We start from the raw sequence: 24,001 nt of genomic DNA on the forward strand, positions 1-24,001 counted from the left end.
AGGCTTGATGTCTTACGAAATCCCCGTCCTTTCCGCACGTTTGCACCCTCATGTCATGCACATATCACGCAGATTGGAAAACATTGTGACAGCAGCTTACGGGCACAAGATGTACCACAGAAATTACTTCTGCCCTCAAGAGGCCGCTACTAGAGAAAGACAGGTTAGCTCCACGTGTGGAAATTGGACACGGGCGATGACCACATGGACACTACATCGCTCCATGATTGACATTTCAGAACTGATTGTAACGTTTCCTAAGGAATCTCTTGAGTCCCCCTCCGCTTCACAAACACACTGATGCGCACGCATGCGTGCACAGGGGGTCAGACCAGATATGAAATGCTTTATGATGACCACTACATGAACCACATGAGTACACGCCGGCTGCTTTCTGATCCACTCTGTCTTCTGGATACCAGCCAATTACTGAGAGCGACCAAGAGGAACTCAGAGGATTCCTGCCTACGAACTCTCTGCGTATCTGTCTCTTCCCACCATCTTTTATCTGCCTTTGTGTTTTTCCTTATCACTTCGCTTTTCCTCAATGTTTGTCAATTTTTTTTTTTTGGGTCTTTGTCTGTGCCTTCCCTGTGTTACATACTTTCTCGGGATCTTTAGTTGAGTCATGTGTCTGTGAGTCTGCCTTCGAACGTGTGTGTCTTTATTTCCCACTGGGCTGTCTGTCATACTTTGACCCTGACCTTCTCTGGAGCTCCTGCACAAATATTTACTCTCTTGCTGACAGACACACACACATACATAAACCCCTCTGAGGAAGAAAAAAAATCACAGGGAAATAGAGGAAGCTCAATTTCATTGCAATTACGTGTCGCACACATTCACACAGACAGACACTTTTCTAGCTGTAACCCAAGCTGATGGCACACTAATTTTGAGCCCGGGTGATTATCCCACAGTCTAAAAACAGATTAAATTGATACCAGGTGCATGTGTTCGTGAGAGTCTGTGTGGAAAAGGGTCATGGACGAGAGGTGGATGGTGAAGGAGAGACAAAGAAGAGGAGGGAGAAAACATGACAGGCCTATCGTGGTCTGCTGGGAGCTAGCTCCACAGTCTGAATAACGTATTCTTCTGTTTGTGAGGCTACCAGGCTAGAAGGCCGGCAGAGTGAACGGGTAGCTTGTCTCTTTAAGGAACTTTCATTGCTTCAAGATCTCCAAATCCAGTCAAATGCACATGTGTGCCACTGTCACACCGTTTCCTCACGCAAACCGTTGGAGTATAAACGTGCCGACATCAGCCAGCCCCGTGACCACTGGAGTGCACGAGGAGCGGTGCACCTCTTTTCCTCACCCATGTTATTTTCAGATCATCACTCTCAATAATTCATCCTCTCGGGTAGAGAGGGAACGGAGAGCTCCATGGTTCTTTTCTCTGTCGCTCTCTCTTTCTCACACACTCAGTGTCAGAGGTAGCTACAAAGCCATATTCTCTGTGTCCTCAAGCTAAAGTTGTAGCCGATTGAAGCAAAATGCGGCCCATGATTTGTTTCTTCTTATTCAATAAACGCTTCATAGAGTTACAGTTCCTGGAAAAAGCTTTCCAACTCCTCCTGAACTTTTCAGACCTTTTTTACATTCCAACTGAAAACTTTGAACCTATGTTATTTTGATTTTATGTGATAGACCCAACACTTTAGTAGTGTGTAACTGTGAGATGGGAAGAAATTGTAACCAGGTTTTTGACATTTTTTGGTCATAAAGTTCAATAATGGTCTCATCTGATCAGAGCACCTTGTTTGCCAAGTTTCGAAAGGATATTGCCATATCCTTTCAATTTTCTCTTACATTCTACAATTAGGAGCAACTTTTTGTTGGTCTAATGACTAAAAGCAAAGCACTTTCTAGTCAGAATTGACAGTGACTATATTTGATTGAGTTTCTAATGAGTACGTAATATTTGGTAAAAAAAAATAAAATAAAATTGCTAGCTCTTGACCTTAAAACATTGAGGTCTTGGCCTTGAGACCTCCTGAGTAAATCGGAGCAGAAAGACTTCAGCCATCATTAGTCAAAGCGTGCTTCTCTCGCCACACTCCCAAGTGATGACATGCTGTAAATTTGTTTGCGCTCCCTCTAAAACGCAGTTCAACATCTGCTCACCAAACCTTGTGATCAAAGCAGCGCTTAGGAATGATCCCACTTCCTGTATAGTAACTGGGCTGCCAATTTCATTTAGAGGTGGTGGACAAATGCTTTTGAAAAGCAAAGTTTCATGTGGCTGCTCTTGTGAGGCCTGGTGTAAGGTTGTAAGCCAATGTTGGTGAAGATTAAAGAAAAATAAAGAATGAGGCCTGGAGAAGATTTTTTATTTTTATTTTTTTTTCATGAAATCCACTGGGGCTAAAAATCCAATATTGGAAAATCTGACAGCACAGAGTGCAAACAAATAGATAATGAAAACATGACCTCCCTGGAAGAGGTAACTAACACTGAGGCAGCAGAAGAAAGTCACTCTGTCAGACAGCTACATTAGTGACAGATCAAGGGAAATTATCCACCTGGATATTACTTTAAATCAATATGAATGACTCCATATGCTTCAAATATTATCTTATCCCTCTTAGTGCAGAGTTGTCTGTCAATGAATAAAACATCCCACGGAAAAAAAAAAAAAAAAAAAAAAAAACTTTCTACATGCCCCTGTGAATCCATTCAGCCTGCTCCAAGTCAAGGGTGTCGCACACAAAAGAGGAAAATTGCCACTGCAGGTAGATTTTTTTTTTGTGTTAAACAAAGTCCAGCAAAGGCTTTCCATCTGAGTAAGTCTTATCAAAATAATTCTGTCGATAATGCCACCTTGAAAGGTACGAGAACCCATCGAGCTTGATGCGGCTCTTTTCAAACAGCAAGGCACCGGCGTGAAAGCAAGTCATAAAAAGAGGCTGCGGTGGTGGTGGACATTACTCTCGTGAATAATGCTTCTGTTTCCTTCACCTTTCACTGAGAATCATCAAACTAATCTATGTATGCATGAGTTGAAGTCAGCAAAGTGCAAATCCAAATTCCTGTTTGTGATTAGCATCAAAAGGATGTTTCTTTCTTGGTTCCCAGTAACCACAATTTTGAGAATCTACTGTAGTACTTCACACTACAAACAGCAAAGTACTTAGACACATGTAATTCTGAGATGTTCAAGAAATATATTTTTTTTTGCATGGTTACCGATTACTCCGCAATGTGAATAAAATGTTATACCGTTAAATTCTAGTTGTTTTCACAGCTGTTAATTTTAATTTACGGAGGGATGCTACCAAAACTCCAGCACACTTTAATACATTTTAAAAGTGTTTTACATAACAAAACAAAAATGGTGCATATTTGTGAATTGTAAAGAAATTATATTTTACAAGTAGAATCCTGTAACTAAAGTTATCCTTAGTTTTAAGCGCTGCTAGTTGGGCAAAACATTAAATGTTGTCATATTCATGGTTTTTATCAAACTGCAAACAGGATTTATTATGCCACTGGTTGAACTGCACTTTATTTTGTTGCATTATAGTAAATTGGGCTTAACAGAGATTTAAGCCACATTGTTTAGATTTGCATGTATAAGCATTTTAAAAATCACACCTCACTTTTTTGTTTAGTATGCACTAGTCTGGGTTGGTCCATCACATTAAATCTCAAAAACATACATTGAAGTTTGGTTTTCATGCAAAAAAAAGTATGAATAAATAAGCTGGCCATATCAGACCCCTGGTAGCTTTCTTTACAACTAACACTGACAAAAACTCAGCAGTAAACACAGAGCAAAACTCAGACCCAAGTTAAATGTACCTCTAAATATTTGCACTGAGAGGCCACTGGACTCAACAGACCATTATTAATAGTGACAATGAATTTGCTCCATCTTTCAGCAGTCTTTGTGCTACGTTTGTTTCAACAATTTCTTTGTTTCAATTAATTAGCGGTTTCTTTTGGATGCAGAACAAAGGTGCAGCTGTAACATACTCAAACGCAGAAACAAATTGGATTTCAAACACGGTCACATCTGTTTGTATAAAAAAAGAAAAAAAGAAACAAAACAAAAAAACGCCTGTTTAGCGCCGATCCAATCGTACATCTGGAAGCCATCCATGAACTAGAAAGAGAGTGAGGGAGGGGGGGAAGGGGAGGGAAGGGTCAATGGCTGCCTTCCTGTCCCTCTGTTTCCTGCCCAGCAAACCCACTGGCAGCCCGAACGTCTCCTCTGCTATCTGAATTAACACGGATTTAACACTATGGAAATGTGAAAATTATTAACTTCCCCATGAGTACGCAGATATTTATCCCTAACTGGAGCTCAGTAGCATATGGAAGACGACCAATTAATGAGAAGTGTACCCAAAGGCAACACGCTCTCCCCTCTACACCTCTCTCCTTTTGTGCCGCGTCTCCCTATAGGGAGTAGAGCTATATAAGGATGTGCAGAGCTGAAACATGCATGAACAGTTCTCCAGTCCTTGGCCTGCTTTTTCTGCTTTTCTCCTGGGGGTTTGCATGCACAGCTCAAACCACTGCGCCAGCCAGACCCAGCCTAGCTTCACAGTATCCACTCCCCTCCAACGCCAACCTTTTTGTCCTCAGGTTTGGCTTAGGCTAACATCTCAATGAAGCAGACATCCCCCACCTGCCCCCCCATGGTGCTTACGGGGGTGGAGCGGGGCATCCTCAGCTCACCGTATGCACGGCGAGCAATCGGCCATGGAGTAAGAGGGACTTGTGCTTGTGGAGAGTCGGTGCGAATTGACATTATCTGGGTCAGTGCAGAGTGGGTATGTAGACTGGGACTACAAGCGTAGGGAGGATACAGCGAGAGGCTAAGCCTTGTATTTTTTTGCCATTTATTCAAACACAAAAGAGAGAAGATGAGACAAAAAAGTGGGGAAAGGGATGGCGTTGAGGAGGGACATGTGAAAGAGAGGAGATAACAGGGAATAAAAGAGAAATTAGGAAGAAAAAGGTGACTGTGATTAACCAAATAAATGGACCTGGACAAGCAGAGCAGCAGCGAGGCTCGCACAGGCAGGTGGAGGAGAGATGACTGGCCTTTACGTGGACCATATATCCGTTTGTCCTTTAAGTACATCTGGCTTGTAATAACACCCTGCTGCCTGACACCTCAACAGCTTAATGCCCCAAAGCCTGCAGGAGCGTACACGCATACGCACACATTCACACACTCCACAGACTGTATACAGAAAAAAAATAATAAAAAATCCCCTAACAAGCTTTTTAAATCCTTCTGTTGGCTGCCCACCACCTTCCTACACACACCTCTGAGCTCTCAAGTTTCCAAGCTGTCGAAAAGAGAAAAGCGTGTCTGTCTTTGTGCATGAAAAGAGGCTACTGGAGGGCAGCTTTTAGCACTCAGACGTCTGCATCTGATCTACATACACTGAGGCGCGCACAGGCGGATCAATGCAGCCACAGCCACAAAAACATGTGTTGTTTGCAAAAGCAGAGAAGGAAATTCTCTCGTCGGCCACTTTATTAGGTCTGCTCGCATTCAGCCTTCATTCTGCAGCTAGACGAGGTAAAGATGACTTGGTGAAGTGGATACAAAGAATTGAAATGCAAAAGAGAGGCGATTTATACAGATTTGAACACGGCATACGGCACGATGTCAGTCTGAATACTTTAGGAACTGTGGGGATTTTCCAGAACAGCTCAGGGTTAGAGCGACTGGTGGAAAAGAGAAAAGCATCCAGTGGACCAAACTGCTTTTGTTGTGGTTATTTGGAGGAGTAGTAGACGACAACAGGCAACAGGAACCCAGTTAGCCACTTCCTTCAGCCAATGTATGCGAAATGCTATCTCCAAACGAACAACCTGCAGATCTTCGAGGAAGGTGAGCGACAGCAGCAGACAACCAAACCAGTCACGATTCCTGTCAGGAAACCGAGGTTATATCTTCGCACAGCCTCACCAAATTTCAAACATTTACAGATTGGGAAACGTTTACCTGGTCCAGTGAGCCTGGGTTTCAGCTGCAACACTCAGATGTTTCATGTTGTCACAACAAATCCTTCCCATTTGCCGCTTACAGCTGTTCTTAGGAGTGCGGGACTGAGAAGTAGTTTGCATGCATGAAAAAAACCAGAGAAACACTCCAGATATATTTCTGATGAGAAAATAATATCATCATATAAAGCTAAAAAAAAAAAAAAGTAAATTCTACATAATACCCTCCCTTATATCCATAATATTCCTCATAAAACTTTCAGTTTTCTCTGCACAAAGTGAAACTTTTCTCCCAGACAACAAAAGTTTTAACTCCGACTTCTTCCCTGCTGGGCTGCCGTCAGACCTTGGTCTGATTGACTGAGCAGCTGAGCAGTGGGCCTTTGATTGCTGCATGTTGTGTACTTCTTGACAGTTTTTTTTTTCCATCTCCATCCCTTAAAGCACAATTTTAACACTGGACATTTTTTTTTTTTTATGACTCACAACTGTTTCCTCATGCAAGAACTCCTGTGCAGCTTTGGCTGGAGTTTTCCAAATGGAGCCATCATTTGGTTTTGATTTCTACTACCGTCCAAGAAAAAAAATAAATAAATAAATAAATTTAAAAAAAAATGCACACATAATCACTTGAAATGCAATAACATGTGTTACCGTACAATTTATACGCAGATTCAAGGATATAGCGCAAACCTGAAGTTAATAGGTAATTTAACTCCCATGGTTTGTTAAGCAGAACCACATGAAGAACCGACTGGTTTAGGAGCTTTGAAAAAGTACAGTGCCTTCTGTCATTACTGGAAGTACAAAAACTTATTTCAATCCATGAAAAACATTGAATTTTATTTTATTGTAAGAACATTTATTACAAAATCGTTGATGCCACAATCAGTGTCTCTCCCCACAGTCCAAATAAAGTAAAGCTAAGCGGAGAATGAATTATGTTACATTTTAAGTTGATCACAACGCTTAAGAAGATTTGATTGCCTAAATGTGAGCCTGTTTCTTTAAGCCATTCTTCAAAACTGGAAAAAAAATAAGAGGACACACCCTTCAAGAAAGGCAAATGTGTACTTACTGTCGTGATACCAGAAAAATGGGCACTAAACTTGTTCATACTAAACTCTGATGGCAGATGAGAACCCTTATTTTATATTTTGATCACATACAGTGGGGAAAATGTTTAGGGAGTTAAAAGAAAAGATCAGAGTTAGAGAATTTCAGATGCCAAGACTCAACAACAAATATTTAATTTCATGACACGTTAGATAAAAAAAAAATGACTGGATTTTATTCAGTAAGGTCACCCAAGAAAAAAGCCGAGACAAACTTTTATAGGTGTAAATTCAGAAACGATCCTGGGTCTTAATTTGTTTTTGTTTTCATGTTTTCCTTGTATAGCATTCTGATGTATTCCTTAGTGGTGTTAAGAGTAATCCTCTCCAAATCCATCTATTGTAAAAATGGTCAAAAACACCAAACCTAGAGGTTCTGTCACCAAACTGCAAGAATAATGGTTCCCAAAAGCTAAAAAAAAAAAAAAAAAAAGTTTCAACTCCCTGAATCTGTGCGACTTCATTCAGAGCTACGTCCACGGCTGAACAGGCGATTCACACAAAACCAAAAGTGCCCACTGGACTCGTTCCTGAGTGGTTTGAACTTTGGGCAGTGAAAAGAACAGCGGGAGCGCTAAGTGGAATCAGTGACAGAAAACTCTGAAAGGGTCCTCCGGTAAACTAAGCTCCCGCTTCATGCTGACAGCATCAAACAGACAAACGAGTAAGAACAAAACGAGAGAAGGGAACCCATTAGACAGCTGTAGCTAGCAGGAACAAGCACAGATAGACGTGTCGTGCTGACCCACATTGCATTTGGCTGCTTTGGAAAAAGAGGAGATGAAAGAAGGAAAACTCGCGTTAAGGTGACGAGTGCCCGACCTTTACGCGCTCTCCTCCATCTCTCTGGCATCTGATGAAGTAATTGGGGTTGTCAGACGCACAAAACGCACAAACATACACCTGGATAAACGTACGAACACTTACATACGCACTCACTCACACACACACACACACACGCACTCTAACCCCTCGGCATGAGCCCCTGGACGCTTAAAGACAGAGAGGTTCTACAGAAGCATTCACTACATTCCCTACCAGCTGTAAGAGACAGAGACAGCAGGAGAGGGCAGGGGAGTACCAAGTGGAAACGGAGGTGCTGGAGGAAACAGTGGCAGACAGACACAGAGAGGGCAAACAGGAACAGAATGCACAAGAGACACACACGGAGGGAAAAGAAAGCAAGCGAGGGAAAGAGGCAGAGGGCTACACCAGCACAGGGCGGGGAGAGATGGAGGAGAAGTGACAAGTGTGTGTGAATGTGAAAAAAAAAAGGGATGTCTTTGATTTAGAGTGAGAGGAAGAAATAAATTAAACAGCTCCAGAGGCAGCAAACAAAGCAGAGCAGTGTGATTTCAACAGAGCAGAGAAGCTATGACCTCTGAGTAACAGTGCCTTCGGAGTGAAACTCAGTAAAAACAATTTTAAAATTGTTTTTTTTTTGTTTGTTTGTTTGTTTTTTCTTACAGCACAAATTATGTCATCATTTCTTGTTAAATTAGTCTTCACAAAATGTCCTTTTGTGCGAATGCCGCTACACCGGCTCAGCAAATGTCAACCACTGCTTTAAGCCTGCCAACTGGCTGCTTATTTCCAGCAGCCTTGTTCCCTCCTCGCACCGTCTGGACGTTAACATTTTCGGAATCCCCTTTTCGCTCGAGAAACGGCAGCCTCGGAAAGAGCGACCTGGAAACTGAAAATGGCAATTGTAAATAGATCCGTATCCATCAATGTGGCCTTCGAGGGGCAGTGATATGTATTTTCCAGCCACATAGTGCCATTTTATAGAAAAAATGAAGCAGCTATGTCACCTTCAGTTGTTATAAAAGTGATGCATGTATCAAATATTGACTTAAAAGGAAATTGACTGTGCAATATGACGCCTTTTTGAAGCGCGTGCTCTTTCTGACATTGCCTTCAGCGTGTCATTGTAACATTGATTTCTCATGATGCCATTAACAGCTATTCTTAGGATCGTTGGACTGAAAAGCAGTTCAGATGAAAAGCTCCGCAAACATGTATATAAAAATTTAAAAAGTGACTTTTACATACCGCCTCCCCTTTAAACAACAATGATATGTTGGAGAGTTGAACTGTTCCTCACACAGTCAAGCGCTCTCCACCATGCCGTTACATGAAATCTCATAACCCCAACCATGGGGAGGTTTAACACAGGACTTGTTAAGCTCCAACTGAGGTAACAGTCTTGATTTAATTAGTTAACCATTTAGTTTGTGTTTGATTGAGCTGAAGCCAAACACTTAGCCAGTCTACTAATGGATCCACTCTGAAATACCTGAGAAAACACCAGACAATTAGTTTTTAACCAAACATCCCACAAGCACACTATTCAGGTAATAACTGCAGAGCAAACGTGTTAAAAAGTCGTGATCTGATGATTTCAATCAATCAACAGTCATGTCAAGAGAAATCTTGGAAATGGGAATTCAGTTAAAAACATCCTTTTATACAATTTCCGCAGCAAAAACAGCAGAAATAATAATAAAAAGTGGCTTTAACCACCACAAATGCTTGGTTGAAACAAATCCACTTGGATAAATGGTTCAGAAATAAATGAATATGGTTCCAACAGACTCAAGGCATTTCCATTTCCACACAGGCACCTGTGTTCACATATGTCCCACGTCACAAGAAGCTCGTGATCCAAACTGCGGCTATGTGTGTGAGCTGAGTCCGTTCTTTTCCTGCTGCTAACCCACCTGAATATTGGCTAACAAAGTCAGGACCATAAAACAGCATGTACCATGCAAACTTTTTTATCAACCTATGTTTTTTTTTTTCCTTACAATTTAATATCCGCCAGCTGGACAGCTCGCACAGATGTTTTTCATGATAATCGTCAATAGGACAGAAAACTCAGAGTTCTGAGGAACGCATATCAAAATATGAGAATTTCTGACTGGCTTATGGTCTTTAATAAAAAAAATATATACTTCAAGCTGCAGATCTCTGATAGAAAACTTGTAATCAAGGTCACTTTATTTCATAGAGAATTAATCATTTTGATTTATTTTAAACAAGATGTTTCAAAGGATCATGATTTTATATTTATTGGTATTTGTGTGTTGTTAGTTTTTGCTTCTGGAACAAGTTAAAGTCTTTCCTGAATGGCCTGAAGGCCATGATGGCTCACCATTGTGAGTGGGTGAGGTCTTCACTGCTTCAGATAGAATCATTGGGATCATTGTTGATAATTCAGCAAAAGCATGCAGACAAGACAACAAACTGTATATGTGGGAGAGTTCAATGGCAAATCTATTCCTGAATCTAAAATAAAAGAGCATAAAAAAAAACAAACATCCAATACAAGCCAAAAAACATGGTTTTCTAGAAAACATTATCTGCATTACAGAGAGAAAAGTGAAACTTTTCAGGAGGTTTGTGAAACGTTATATTTGGTGCAAAACTAAGACAGCATTTTTAGAAATAGTATCAGAAATCCTGAAAGACAAGATCAAGTCATTTATTTGTGACCTTACGCTCCAGAGTGTACTTGGGTAAGGCACCAAGACAATGATTGAAAGGTCACCGACAGGCGCATCTTTGAATGGCCAACATTAACAAGACAATAGCATTTAAATCCAATTGCGATATTGTGGCAGGACATTCATGCTTGAAAAGCCCATCACTGTGACTGAACTAAAACAATTCTGCAAAGAGGAGTGGACCTAAATCGATCAACAGTGATGCGAGAGATTCATTTACAGTTTTTGCAAATGCTTGACAGCCGTCGCCGCCAACATGGTTGGCACAAGTTCAACGAGATATCCTTTTATAAAAGTAAGGGGTAATAGGTGTAAGGGGTAATTACTTTGTAGCACAGTGCCAGATTATTTGGACAGCTTTTTCTCCTCAATTTTGAAATCACCACTTATAAATTGCATGTTGCAGTTGTTCCGACTATTTATTTTATTATTTCAGTGATAACTTTTTGATAAAAACCAGGCGAGTGTGACAAAAGCACCACTTTACAGCCATTATCGCCCTAAACAGAGACGAATTTGAATTATATGATGATTAAAATGACCATTTCTACTGCAATCTAGGACAGCACTTTCAACAAACTCTGCTTCTGCCCATTTCAGTCCGATGATTCTTCATCTGTTTACACGACAAAGAGCGAGCCAGTTTGTGGGGTTTTCATCTGTGTCCGTGCGACCAATTCATCCCATCGACACACACTCATTTATGCACGCTTCCCTTAAAGGGATTATGAAACATTGGGTTGGAAAAGACAAAAGGAGAAAGATGAACCCGTGATCTATAAATGTTTAACGAGAGCAGGCGGTGAAGATAAGGCGTGCTTGAAGAAGGAGAACAGGGACAGAGAGAGGAATGGCGAGGTGAAAAAGGAAGACGGTGCCAGAGAAGATGAGTGAGAAGCAAAATGGGTGGCTGGCAGAGAGCAAGAAGTGGAGAATGGTCTAATTATAGAAGCAGACATCAAAGCATAGCCAGAGAGCAACAGACAGAAAGGGGAAAGAGCAGGAGATTTGGGGGGAAAAAGGGCCATAATAGGAGGTGTCTGGTGTTTGTCTAACACAGTAAGGCCAGTAATGATTCCATTAGTGCTTCAGACCAAGACAGGGAAACAGAGGGAGAGACGCAGAGAGTGGAAGAGACGGGGTGTGAATGAGAGGCACGCTGACAGATCAAGATTCACAAAGAACATCTGAAGACAATGCTGGGTATTGGAGTAGGGAAGTGATGGAGAGGAAGGAAACCTGGACCCACACAGAAGAACAAGAGGGAGAAAACTCGGGCGCTCCATTAAGTGGCTCGCTCACCTCCCCGTTGATTATACAAATGAAACTCCAGGCCTTTCTGTGTTCCTCTCTCCCACACTCACCCCTTTGTGTGAAAGCAAACCAGAGAGGATCATTTGAATGCATTAGTGGCATGTGTCGTCCCCATGGTAGACCTCCAGATTGTGTCGGGGCAGGAACCTTTTGTTCGGAGCCGATGCAGAGCGCTGGAGAGGAGCTCTTTAGAAGTGCAAGCTTCGTTCTCACAGGGACACATTAAAGAGCAACGCACCAAGCTGCCTTACTGCTCTGCACCCTCTTATGTCTTTTATGAATCCGCTTGTAAAAAAAAAAAAGGCTGATTATGGATGCAGTTACATTAGCTGGCTAAGTGAGTTTTGACAAGAAAAAGAGGTGGGGGAGAAGAAAACCCCCCCACAAAAATAGAAACATTTGTATGGTTTGAAAAAAAAATAAACCCAGCACAAGCACCATTGTTATTCAGGATAAACGAAATTGTGTGGCATTATTTTATGAGCAAGAAAAACCCCATGGGATTTGATTTGCTGACATATGCGGGGTACGTAATTCTCTTGCTTTGTGGTGGTGAAACTGCAGTTCTGTGCAGATGTTCTCCAGTAAATAAAAACCAAATACGTCAACAGTAGCACAGCTGCCAAATCCCAACACCTTTCTCAGACCTTAATCCACTCTAAGGTGGCATGATACGAAACCGCCCCTGGTTCACACCCAACGTTATTTTTGGGTCGGTGCGTGTGCAAAGGTAAGCCCACTCCTCCAGTTCAGGATGGTGCACAGAAAAACAAACGACACATAATCTATCTGCAAAGATCTCAAAGTAAGGCGTTAAGCTTAGGATAAGTCATTTGGTCATCAGAGCAGGGAATTTGTGTCCATCTCACATGCAACATTATTCAAGTCATTGCAGGTTCCCAGACTGGTGCAGGCCATAAGTGATATATATTTCCACACTTGCCCAGGAGGGGTCTAAATAGGATCTATTGCTATTTTCAGATGAAGCAGAGCAACAGAATGATGGCAGAATTTATCATCTTATCTCCAAGTCTTAGTTTGGCCCCTTATTTCGGCTGCTTGTATGCAGATTTTTCACTTTTTACAACCGTTGGTGAAAGTTTGAAAATAACATTTCTATTAAATTGAGAGCTTTGCTTTTTAGCTTAGCTCTTTACTCATAATGATAGACAAGAGCACTTCACTCGTCTTGAAGGACCTTCACCCCCATGGGTCAGCCTTTCCGTAACTCAGTAGACAAGGGCCACATATATTTTCTGACCTCTGACCTCAGTGTCAATAAGACTGCATCATTTCAAGTCAATCAAGCACAGAAATATAAACTAGCCTTTTGCCACTGGGTCAAAAAGCAAGCTTGTTAAATCTCGCTCTATTCTCTTTTGGAGTGATAACGCTAAAGGACCCAAGTGATGACTTCACGGAGGTCAACCGTTTCACACCATAAAGCTGCATCTTAGTCCCAAAAATGTAGAAAGTGACATAGACTAGCACACCGAGGAGAGTGAAATCATTTGAAAAGCTGTCAGTGAGATCACCTGTGATATAACCACGGCAGACAGACAGGCAGACAACTCAGCAGTCTGTGTCTCATGATTGAGATGCAGCCAGCATTCTGCCACGATCTGTGCACATTACCAGTCTGCAAACTGCAGAGCACATTTTGTTCTTATTCACTTGTCTCTAAGGACCAACTGCCAAGTTTCTGAGTGTCTTGGCGGCTGCTTCTCCAAAACAAGTGAAATTGCATCGTGTGCACCCATTTCTACTCTGTTGAGATGAATATCTGTGCTCCAATTTTCCCAAGGAAGTGAGTCCTTGGGGATAGGTGACAGCATGAGCATAATGCGGTTTCCTCAATTCAAAATGCACGCATGCACAGTGTGCACACATGCTAGCTCGCACTCATGCACCACACACACCATTTGAGAGAGCTTTACAACTCAATAATCTTCCTCCACAAGGCATACCTTTTCCCTCCACAGCACACATCAATGAGCACTGCCTTATTCTCTCGCTCTCACACACACATAGTGTCTTTCTGTATTTACAAAGACTTTGCATTGACTTCCATTCACTTTTCATTCATTTCTATAATCTAATGCTGACCCTTACCCTAAACCTAACCATCACCAGTACATGTCTAACCCTAAACCTAACCTAAACTCATTGCACACCGTAGTCCTAAACCCAATCCCTAACCCCATAGCAGCACTTCATCTTATGGGGCCCAGGCTGTGAGCCCCATAAGGAGCAGTGGGTTGTCACAACATAAGCGACTGTTATAAAAACTGGGCCTTACAAGGTCAGAAATGCTAAGACACACACATGCGACTCTTCTCCATGAACATCAGATATCCCCCTTTGATAAGGGGAATATCACAAAAAAGGGGAATACACACAAAAAAGACATTGTGCTTTAAAGAAATCCCTACCTGTTCCTCTCTATTTGCTGTCTGTGCTTTGTTAGGAGTGATGACTCACAAAGTATCATCGTCTCCCTTCTGGGTTAATTGTTTAACTCAGAAGGCAGACGTTGGATCATGTTGGATCTATAAATGTTGGTAACCTTCTGAAAGGAATCTACATTCTCTCCATGCAACACGCACTATTAAACCATGATACATGTAATCCTTGATTTGCTAGCTACTCTAATCAGTGACCATTTTATCTTCCTTTAAAAAGCATAAAATGCTCCTGTAAATGATGTTAGGAAGAGTTTAATGCTATCGATATATGTTTGTGTATTATAGTTCTTAAGGAAAAACTGCAACAAGCTAAAAAAAACTTTATCAGCAGGTCAAAACTTTGGAGATCAGAATTTGCCCACAAATCTAATTGGTGGATCTACTCTTAAATATTTCCTTAACTTTGACTGACTTGGTGACACCACGACATGTTTATGAGGATTCCTTTGCTTATACCACCTCAGACAGCATATTCGTCAAACTTACTTTGACAAAAGATGTGACTTTCCAGCAATCAAACATATCTGTTACGTCTCCATTGTTTAATTTATGTCACTTTTTTCTAAGACACACATATTTATCATCGACTTCGATTCCACTCAATCCTCGCCGTCCCCACCCGACTCACGTTGGCAGATGTCCTTGTTCTCCTCAAAGCCTGGTTTGCACACGCATCTCCCTATGGGGACCAGCCAGCCTCCGTCTGCGCTGCAGTACATCTTGGGCGGCTCAAATTCCTCAGAGGCATTTACACAAACTCCATGGACCTCCACCAGCGCCGTTTCTCCTCCCGTTATTGTGTCGGGGAACTGGGCCAGGTTGCGCACAGTCAGAGGACACTTCTTGTAGAAGACCCTGACTGAGACCAGAGCGATACAAGCACCCAGGTCTTGGAAGGCCAGGTAGAAACCCTTTTTACTCAAGTTGCTGATGTCTCGCACTTCTGTGTTCAGCTTCAAGACTCGGTCACCAACGTCCACCTGCGAATGAACAATGCATTTTCTGTTAGTTTCTTTGAAAGACGTCTGAGGTTAGTGCATAGCCACAACTAGGCAAACGAGCAAAAATCAACTGGCTACTTAACAAAGATGACTGTTTTTTCGTTTACGATGAGCATTTGTAACATTTAGCTTTACTGATGCACCACGAAATCAACTGGTGACTGGAAATGGGAGACTTTACTGGCTGCTATCAGTGAACAGAGGTTTGCAAACTAAAAAACGTATTTATTTTTTTACCATCAGTTACGACTGAAACAGGTTGTGTGAAATCTACACTCTTAGGTGTAGACGTTTTACCTGACAAAAGTTGCATTCAGCTTTTTTCTGTGTTATCGAGGTGTTTAAAAATAATCGAAACATATAAGAAGCCATTTAAGGGGAAAGTGTATTTCCAGTTCATTCAGGAAGCTACTTTAAACAAGAACGATCTCCAAAATGAAGCTGAAAATACTGCAGCAAAGATGTGCCGTCTCATCGTTTTGAAACAAATTCTTTCATGGGTGACGCGTGATAAGGTAATGTTGGCAGTCTTGGAAATTTTACAATTAAGGTGAGGCTCCTGTTTGCAGTGAGCAATGCTAATGTCACTAATCCTATTAATAATTTTAAACAATAAAATAAGAAACAAAATATAGATTAAAATATCAAACTTGAAATTATTTTTGCTTTAATTCTGAAATATGTAATATTCAATTATCTCCTCAGTGAACTGTTACCTTCAGGCCCAAATAAATAATCAGTCATGACAAAAGATTCATAATAAACTAACCCATGAAAGCAAAAAGAGTCTCTTTTTTTTGCACAAATGTTAAGAAGGAGACAGATTTTTTTTTGTTGAATTGTTTTGTCATCAAAAAATGTGATAAATTGTAGTTTTGCACTCTTCTACATACTGAGGTGCAAATAAGAGCTTCAGCATTGTCTTGTAAAGGAGTAATATAATGTAATTCTAGCTGGGTTCTTATTTTTGATGGATTGCTCTGTCCCATAATTTGAGGATAATGTAATAAAGCAGCAAGCAGACTTTTATTTCACCTGAACCATTTTCTCGAATGGGAATTTTTCAATTTATGTAAGATGTGTAGTTTTTTCAAGGATGAGTACAAGCAAGTTGGAAGTCAACTTGAAATTGTCCACAAAATGTCTTGCTCTGTGAATTTTCAATTTATCGAATGAGATCATACTAACTTCATTGGCCAAAACAAGAGCAGTCAAATCACACCTCAAAGAAAAACAGTTCACCTCTACCGAGTTGCTGATCATTTCACAGCTAAATGGAGCAGGGCACCCAAGTTAAAAGTCCAATTTTATTTACTGCTCAAGAAATGTTTATTGTTCAAAAGCCTACCTTATCAAGTTTCATCATGCAACCTTTCCCTCTTATTGAAAACATATCGATAAATTTGCAAATATAATTTTACAAAAATCTGTTCAATTCAAAAATAAGAATCGTTGTAGATGTTTATGCATATATTTGTTTGCATTACATTGAATCTGAAGAGTATAATCTGAGATATCAGTAATAAGATGACCAACTTTTTTTAAAAGAACTGTTAACATTATCATTTGTCGACCATAACACTGGAACTGATTCATAAATGCCATTTCATCCCAGGTATGTCAGTGTGTGTGTCCGTACCTGTGTGAAGCTCTCATCTGCAGCGATAGTGTCGATCTTGACATACTGGCTTTCCTTGATGAACCACAGATTGGCATTGTTGGATTCATAGTAGTACATGTTGAAAGTCTGCAAAACAAAAAGCATCTGTCAATATTCAGGTTGGACAAATGTCACACTTTTAAACTCTGACCAGCGATAAACTGGCATTTGTTTATTTGTTAAAATTCCTGCCATCTGTCTGAATGTTTGGGAGTTTTTTCACTGTAATGCACATGTAGCTGTGTGGGAGTGTTACTTCAAGTTCTCACCTCAGTAACCACAGTGAAAAAAGAAAACAAAAAAATTCAAATACACGTACAATTTCAGGAGTATCTTGTTTCATCCGTTATTTTTTTTCTTGTCTCATAATTCTTTATCTATTCAATATCCGTCAAAGTGCACTTCAGCTTGTATGTGTTTGTTTTTAGTGCTTATTGAAGATAATAGGCAGACAAAATGAAACAATGCTCTTTTGCTGCTCTGCAGCATAATGTGTTACGTTCAAGAGAAGCACTAATTTCATCCAAGTGATAATTAAATTACAAACATTTCAAGTCAACTCTCCATAAGCCTGACATGAATAAATATGTTAATGCGCTGCCTACGAACAAATTAAGAAGGCAAAATGTTGTAAAAATTATCCAGCATAATGAATTAAATGTTTATTTACCGTTTAGGGACTCAATTCAGTTCCCATCATAAAAAAACAAAAACAAATCTTTTGTCTCTGAAACTTCCATTGCATGTGCTTAGGGATTATTTATTCCCAATTTATAAATGTTTCAATCATAAACATAAAATGTTTCCCCACATTTAAAATTTCAAAAATAAGTCAGATTACTACGAAAAAAAAACAAAAAACAACCTCTGATTCAAGTAGCCCAAAGAGGCAGATTAACAAATGTTTTTTTTTAACTTTGTTTCAGATCTGACTGTGATATTGATTCTGCCTTTATAACAGACAAAAAAAAATGTGTTCAGGGCACCAAGAGGGAACAAAAAGTAACAAAACGAGAAGATCAGGACGCAGGACGTTTCTTATACATCAACCTCCCAGGGTGTCCCCTTTTGTTGCCTGTGTGCAAAAATGACGCAGACCTCTTTACAGGTGCCAGAGACCCCGGGCAGGCTGTTGCAGTCTCTCAGGGTGAATTTGATTTCGATGTAGACTCGCTGCGCTCCCTCCCGGCTGATGTGCCGCGTCCGCAGCCAGTTGTTTTGATTGGCCTCCATTACGCTGCACACCTGGTAGGTCCTCATCGGGGTGTTCCTCTCATCCATCACGCTGATCTCCTCCCACTGAGGATGATAAAGAGAGGGATGTGTTATCTTACCGTTTCAATTGCATTTCAAAGCTGGCTTAAGGCTTCAGGACACTATGAGATTATCTTTTTTTATGTACAGGTGTTCCTAAATACACCATAATACCCATTAAATACACTTTCTTTCAACAGTTATATTCAATAGGTGAAACTTACTTTACATGTACAATTGATAAATTACTCTCTGAGTGATGCGTTAATTTTGATGGCCGAGGCTTGCAGTTAATTAAAACCCCAAATTCAGTTTTTCGTTGAAATCTGGGTTTCTTGCAAGTAACCCAAGAACAAATGAAAACATTTTTTTTTTTTTTTTAAACACGGAAATGTTATTTTATGTCCTAGTTTTGGCTTAGAAACACTGCCGACTTGACAGCTGTCCAGCAGACAGTCAATCACATCTTCCACAAGGAGCACAAGACATAAAAAGTTATTGCTGAAAAAGCTGGTTATTCACAGAGTGCACATTAAGGAAAGGTTAAGTGGAAGGAAAAAGTGAGAAACAAACATGCGTTAGGAGTAATCAGAGCCTTGAAAGGGTTGCGAAGCCAAACGCATTTAAAAGTTTCGGTGGGGATTCACAAGGTCCAAACTGCGGCTGGGGTTAGTGCTTGAAAGTCGCCACACAGACTGGGCTCGCAATGGTTGAAGTCATCTACTCCCGAAGCCATTACAATGTCTGAAATGTCTTGTTTGAACTTTTGATTTGGAAATTAAGGTTGCAGAGTCTGGAGGAACAAGAGAGTCCCAAGATGTTTGAGGTGTGATGTTTCCAGAGTCGGTGATGAAAATGTTTGCCATATTATTTGCTGGTATCAAGTCAAGAAGCTGTAAAACAATTGGACTATTCACAGAATACCTGCAATCATCTCAATAGAAAGTTGGGGGAAAAAAGGTAAACCAGCAACAGGAGTAACTAATTATAGCCGTGAAGCAAAATCCATTTAGCCATGTTGGCTTAAAATCAAAACAAACATAAACCTGGAAATTTTTCCAGGTTTATAAAGATGCTAATTTCTTTTTGCAACATGACTTAGCACCGTATTAACTGAGCTAAACTATAACAAACGGCACAGAGCAGGTTAATATTTCTGTAATAAAACTATTTTAATTATTTTATTTAATTTACAACTTTTCATAGAAATTGGATTTTGGGCTTTTATCAACTGTATGCTATTATGATGAAAGAATAAAACAAAATGCTTAAAAGTATCACGACATACAATAAGTAGTTACATAAGTTTCATTTTAATTAAAATCAATAAATTAACTTTTTGGTGACCATCCCAGTTTCCTGAGAGGGGAATTAAAATATTAAAAAATGAGGGACAAAAAAGCGGGGATTGAAAATAAGAAGGAAAAGTATGACGAAAGATGGTTTGGAAGATCCAGTAAATGTGCAAGCGATGAGGAGACGGAGAGAGGAGGAGCACAAGTGGGAGCGCTGCAGAGGAAAATATGTGCTGAAGTGAAATTCTCTTCAACTAAAATATAAATCTCTAATCAAAGCCGATGCAGCTGAAGCACAGCAGACGTACATTCAGCCGCTCACGACTCGCCTGACAAAGGCACCACTCGGCTGTAATCTTGTTTATCATTGCCCAATACACAGAGACAATGTAATTCAGTCGCTGCTGCAGGGAAAACTTGGCCCAGGCTCCTTGAACTGTGGTTTAGAGTAAACCAACACTGAGGCCGTGTGTTCTGTTTTCATGTCTGCATGAATATGAGCGATTATCTGAGTCAGGATAGCTGGAGGAATGTCTGTGACCGTGCTCCACATTTGCTCAGACCTAGCGTGTTTTTTTTGTTTTTTTTTCTAGAAGGCACGCGTCTTTCTAGAACGCTGATTAAGAGCTTAAGAAGAAGCAGAAGCAACTTGAACGACCGAGACACAATGAGAGAAACCTGGAGAAGAAGGGAGAGAGAGAGGAGAAGGGGTAGGTAGGACAGAGCTACTTTGTCTCCTGTCATCTGCTACCATCTGTTTCCACTTCTGACTAAGGCTGTAATTGAGAACACTTCTTGCATGAACAGGAAAACATTTCTATCCGCACTCGCGCACACACACACGCACCCACACACACAAACAAAGAGAACATTTCTTCTCCATAAAGAAAAAAAAGGGAGAAAAGAGAAAATAAACCAATGCGGTTTCAGTGACTTTAGCTGTACGATCCATACAAGTGCAGGACAAATGAAATTTCTTCTGCGCACACAGAACCTCTCAGACACCATCTGGACGAGTTCTGGTCTGCGGTGGAGAGAAGAGAGAGGACCACCATCTTTGCTCTGAGCTCCTGTCATTGTCATAAGACTGAGGCTTTGACCTCCACAGCGATGGGCACACTTCCACATACAGCTGGCAAATCTCCTAAATCTATTATGTGCATGCACATATGCATGCACCTGCAGGAGCTTAAGTATACACCAATCAATCTTTCTCCCAACCAATGGAAAACTGAGCAGATTCCCAAGATATCAGATTATTACCCTTGTTCTGAGTCTTGTTTTTATACTATGTGTATGTGGATCCTCACAATCAGGAGAGGAAGGAGGAGGAAGGAGAAGAGGAACTGGCTACTTATAAAGCCAATATATATAAACTACAACGTACTTTTGATGACTAACTCTAAAGATATAAAAAAAAAAATAACATGATAACAATAGAAATTGTTTTTAGGTCAGTCAAACTTAACATTTTGGAGTTTACAACAGATTATTTTATAATGTAGCAGGAGAATGAATGGGTTGTGATTATTCAAGTAGTTGTTTGAGTAGAAGAGCATCCATGCTAATAAACATACAAATGAAAGTAATTTCTTTGTTCAAAGTTCTCAACAGGTATTATATGGTCTAATTGTTATGTGTTTTGGAGTATTTAGTCGCTGCCTTTAAAAATTGCATACTAATGTCTGCTGCAAGTTAACTAACTAATTGCATAGTATACAGAATCCATGAAAATGTGTATTTTTACGCAAAAAGAAAACCAAGGAAATGCTGTGTTGATTTCAAAGTTTCTAAAAAAAAACTTGGATATGAATTTGTTTTACAGCAGCATAAGTCCACTTTGTTCTTGGCCCTTCTCAGATGAACCTGGAGAAGAAGGGAGCTTTAATCTCTGTGTCCAACTAATATGGACTTATAGAAAATGAAAATGATATGAAAGTTAACCTCTGACAGGTGGGGTATTGGCTGCTTCCAACCTTTTAAAAAACCTCTGCTCAAAAGTCCTGAACTGTTCCATCCATCCATTTTCTTTACACCCTTGTCCCGTGGTGGGTTCGGGAGGGTTGCTGGTGCCTATCTCCAGCTAACGTTCCGGGTGAGAGGCTGGGGTTCACCCTGGACAGGTGATCAGTCTGTCGCAGGGCAACACAGAGACAAACAACCATGCATACACACACTCACACCTAGGGGCAATTTGGAGAGGCCAATTAACCTGACATGTTTTTGGACTATGGGAAGAAACCGGAGTACCGGAGAGAACCCACGCATGCACAGGGAGAACATGCAAACTCCATGCAGAAAGACCGGGGCTGGGAATTGAACCCAGAACCTTCTTGCTGCAAGGCAACAGCTCTACCAACTGTGCCACTGTGCAGCCCCCTGAACTATTCCTTCAAATAAAAAACAAAAAAAACAAGGGTGGAATCAAAATTCGGAGTTCGGTGTAACAACAGGAAATGTGAGACGAGGAACAGAATGGGCAAGTTCGATGTTAGACAAAATAAATCAAAACGTCTTATAATGACGACAATCTCAGTCTAAAGTGAATAAAACAGCAAGCAACCATCCGACAACCAGAGTCTGAGCTGAGATTAAATGTCTGAAGTTAATCTGATGTGAGTGCTCACCATCACATCAAAAATTTGATGCATTTCCCTTCAGAGTCCCTAGCAGTAAAACAAATCCGCACACACATTTCGAGCTCAAAACATTCAGATGCTTTTAATCTACCCAGGCTCCACTGCGTATGAGTTGGAGCTCAAACAAAACCGGCTCCTTCTTGATCCAACTGCCTTCCACCAGAAGCCCAACAGTCTAAAGAAGAAGAAGAAGAAGTAGAAGACACACACCAAAGTCAAGAGGCAACTTAAACATTTAAAGAAAACACAAATTATAAAGCCTGAACCACTCTGCACGCACAACTTTGATAGCCATTGTGATAAGCAACACTCCATTCAATTAAAAGAACACAACACAAGAAAGAGGAAGAAAAAGGGACTGATGGAGGGGAGGGGGAAATAAGTGTTGGTAAATTACAGGCGCCTGGCAGCTAAATAGACCCATCTGTGAGGAGCTGAGAGCAGTCGGACATCACAGGACGGTCACACACATCCACCCACACAAACGCAAAGAGCTGAGCCCCAAGGGATTGGTGATTAAAGCATTTATGGGAATAGTCAGTGAGGGATAAAGAGGGCTTTATAATAATGTCTTTGTTTATTTCTTTGTGAGCAGAGTTTGGAGTGTCTGGATTACTGCCATTTCCTGGTGAGCGACTTATTTCCCTAGTTGGCGAGTCTGTTCATCATCACTTTTTTTCCGGCGTGAAGGACAGGTGTGTGCGAAGCAACTTTGTTGCCCCCAATATCAGCCACTGATACAAAAGCCTAAAAGCTGAAAGTACAACTGGGAAAAGTGTGGGGAGATATCTCTCTTTATGTTCTTCACATCCCGTGTCCACAAATACATGCAATCTTCAGATCATTCAGTGTTCATTTTGTTCACAAGTTAATTAAAGTTGAGAATGATTTAAAAAAAAAAAAAGTCTCCTTGGTCCATCAACTTGAAGCTCATCTGATTGCTTTGAAGTGAAGCAAAGATGTCAGATTGGGGCTGAGGTTCAACCATTCACCAGCTTAAACTAATATCCGTCCTTCTGCAACCATCTGATGGCTACACCTACACGGACATAATTGGCCTACAAACCTTGGCTTAACAGAATGGGGAGTTTGGGAAAAACAGACATAGAGCCTGGGAAGGCAACAAAAAAGGCTGAGGAGCCTCTTGGGGAGTTGAGAGGCTGTGGGGGCTCCTCTTTTCAAACATCATTAGGACGTCTCTGTTTTATGTCTCTCGCGAGGAACAACCCCCGCCAAACGGTGACAGAAGTGGGTTGCTCTGCTTAGTCTCGGCCATATCCGGCCCTACGCGACCTGGATTAACGATGACCTGTGAGGGTCAAGTGTCCTTTTGGGCTAATTCAGGGAGACACTGGTCACATATTAGTGGGAATTGGCTCTCGCTGGGAATAATCCTCAGGATTATGGTTCAAAGGTCAACTAGATAATCCTCTGATATGAAACACAGAAGCTTCTCACAACCGTGGCACCTCTTCTATCATTTTGTCTCTCTCTCTCTCTCCGTAGGCAAACCTTTATTTTCGCTTACAGTAACCTTGCGGAAGTTTTCAAACTTTTTGAACTGTTTCACATTAAGTCACGCTACAACAACTAACTTCAGTGTGTTGTGGGGGACTCCATGTGCTAGGCTAAAACAAAGTAGTGCATAAACATAAAGTGAAAAAAATACAGTATTTTCCGGACTATAGAGCGCACCATACTATAAGCCGCACCTACAATAAAAAAACAAACAAACCTGGAAACATACACACACATTATATATATATATATATATATATATATA

General features: G+C 40.8%; 1 protein-coding gene across 1 annotated transcript in view; it reads right to left on the reverse strand.

The window, feature by feature from the left end:
• LOC103151220 (ephrin type-A receptor 3-like) overlaps positions 1-24,001 on the reverse strand; it is a 99,065-nt gene that overhangs the window by 52,304 nt on the left and 22,760 nt on the right. The window contains exons 3-5 of the mRNA XM_007571147.2: positions 18,129-18,329; positions 17,010-17,117; positions 14,998-15,349 (exon numbers count right to left, since the gene is read on the reverse strand). Coding sequence (XP_007571209.1) covers positions 14,998-15,349; positions 17,010-17,117; positions 18,129-18,329 — 661 coding nt within the window. The remainder of the gene's footprint in view (positions 1-14,997; positions 15,350-17,009; positions 17,118-18,128; positions 18,330-24,001) is intronic.

Source organism: Poecilia formosa, unplaced genomic scaffold (genome assembly GCF_000485575.1).
Source record: "Poecilia formosa unplaced genomic scaffold, Poecilia_formosa-5.1.2 Scaffold275, whole genome shotgun sequence".
NCBI classification, from domain to species: domain Eukaryota; kingdom Metazoa; phylum Chordata; class Actinopteri; order Cyprinodontiformes; family Poeciliidae; genus Poecilia; species Poecilia formosa.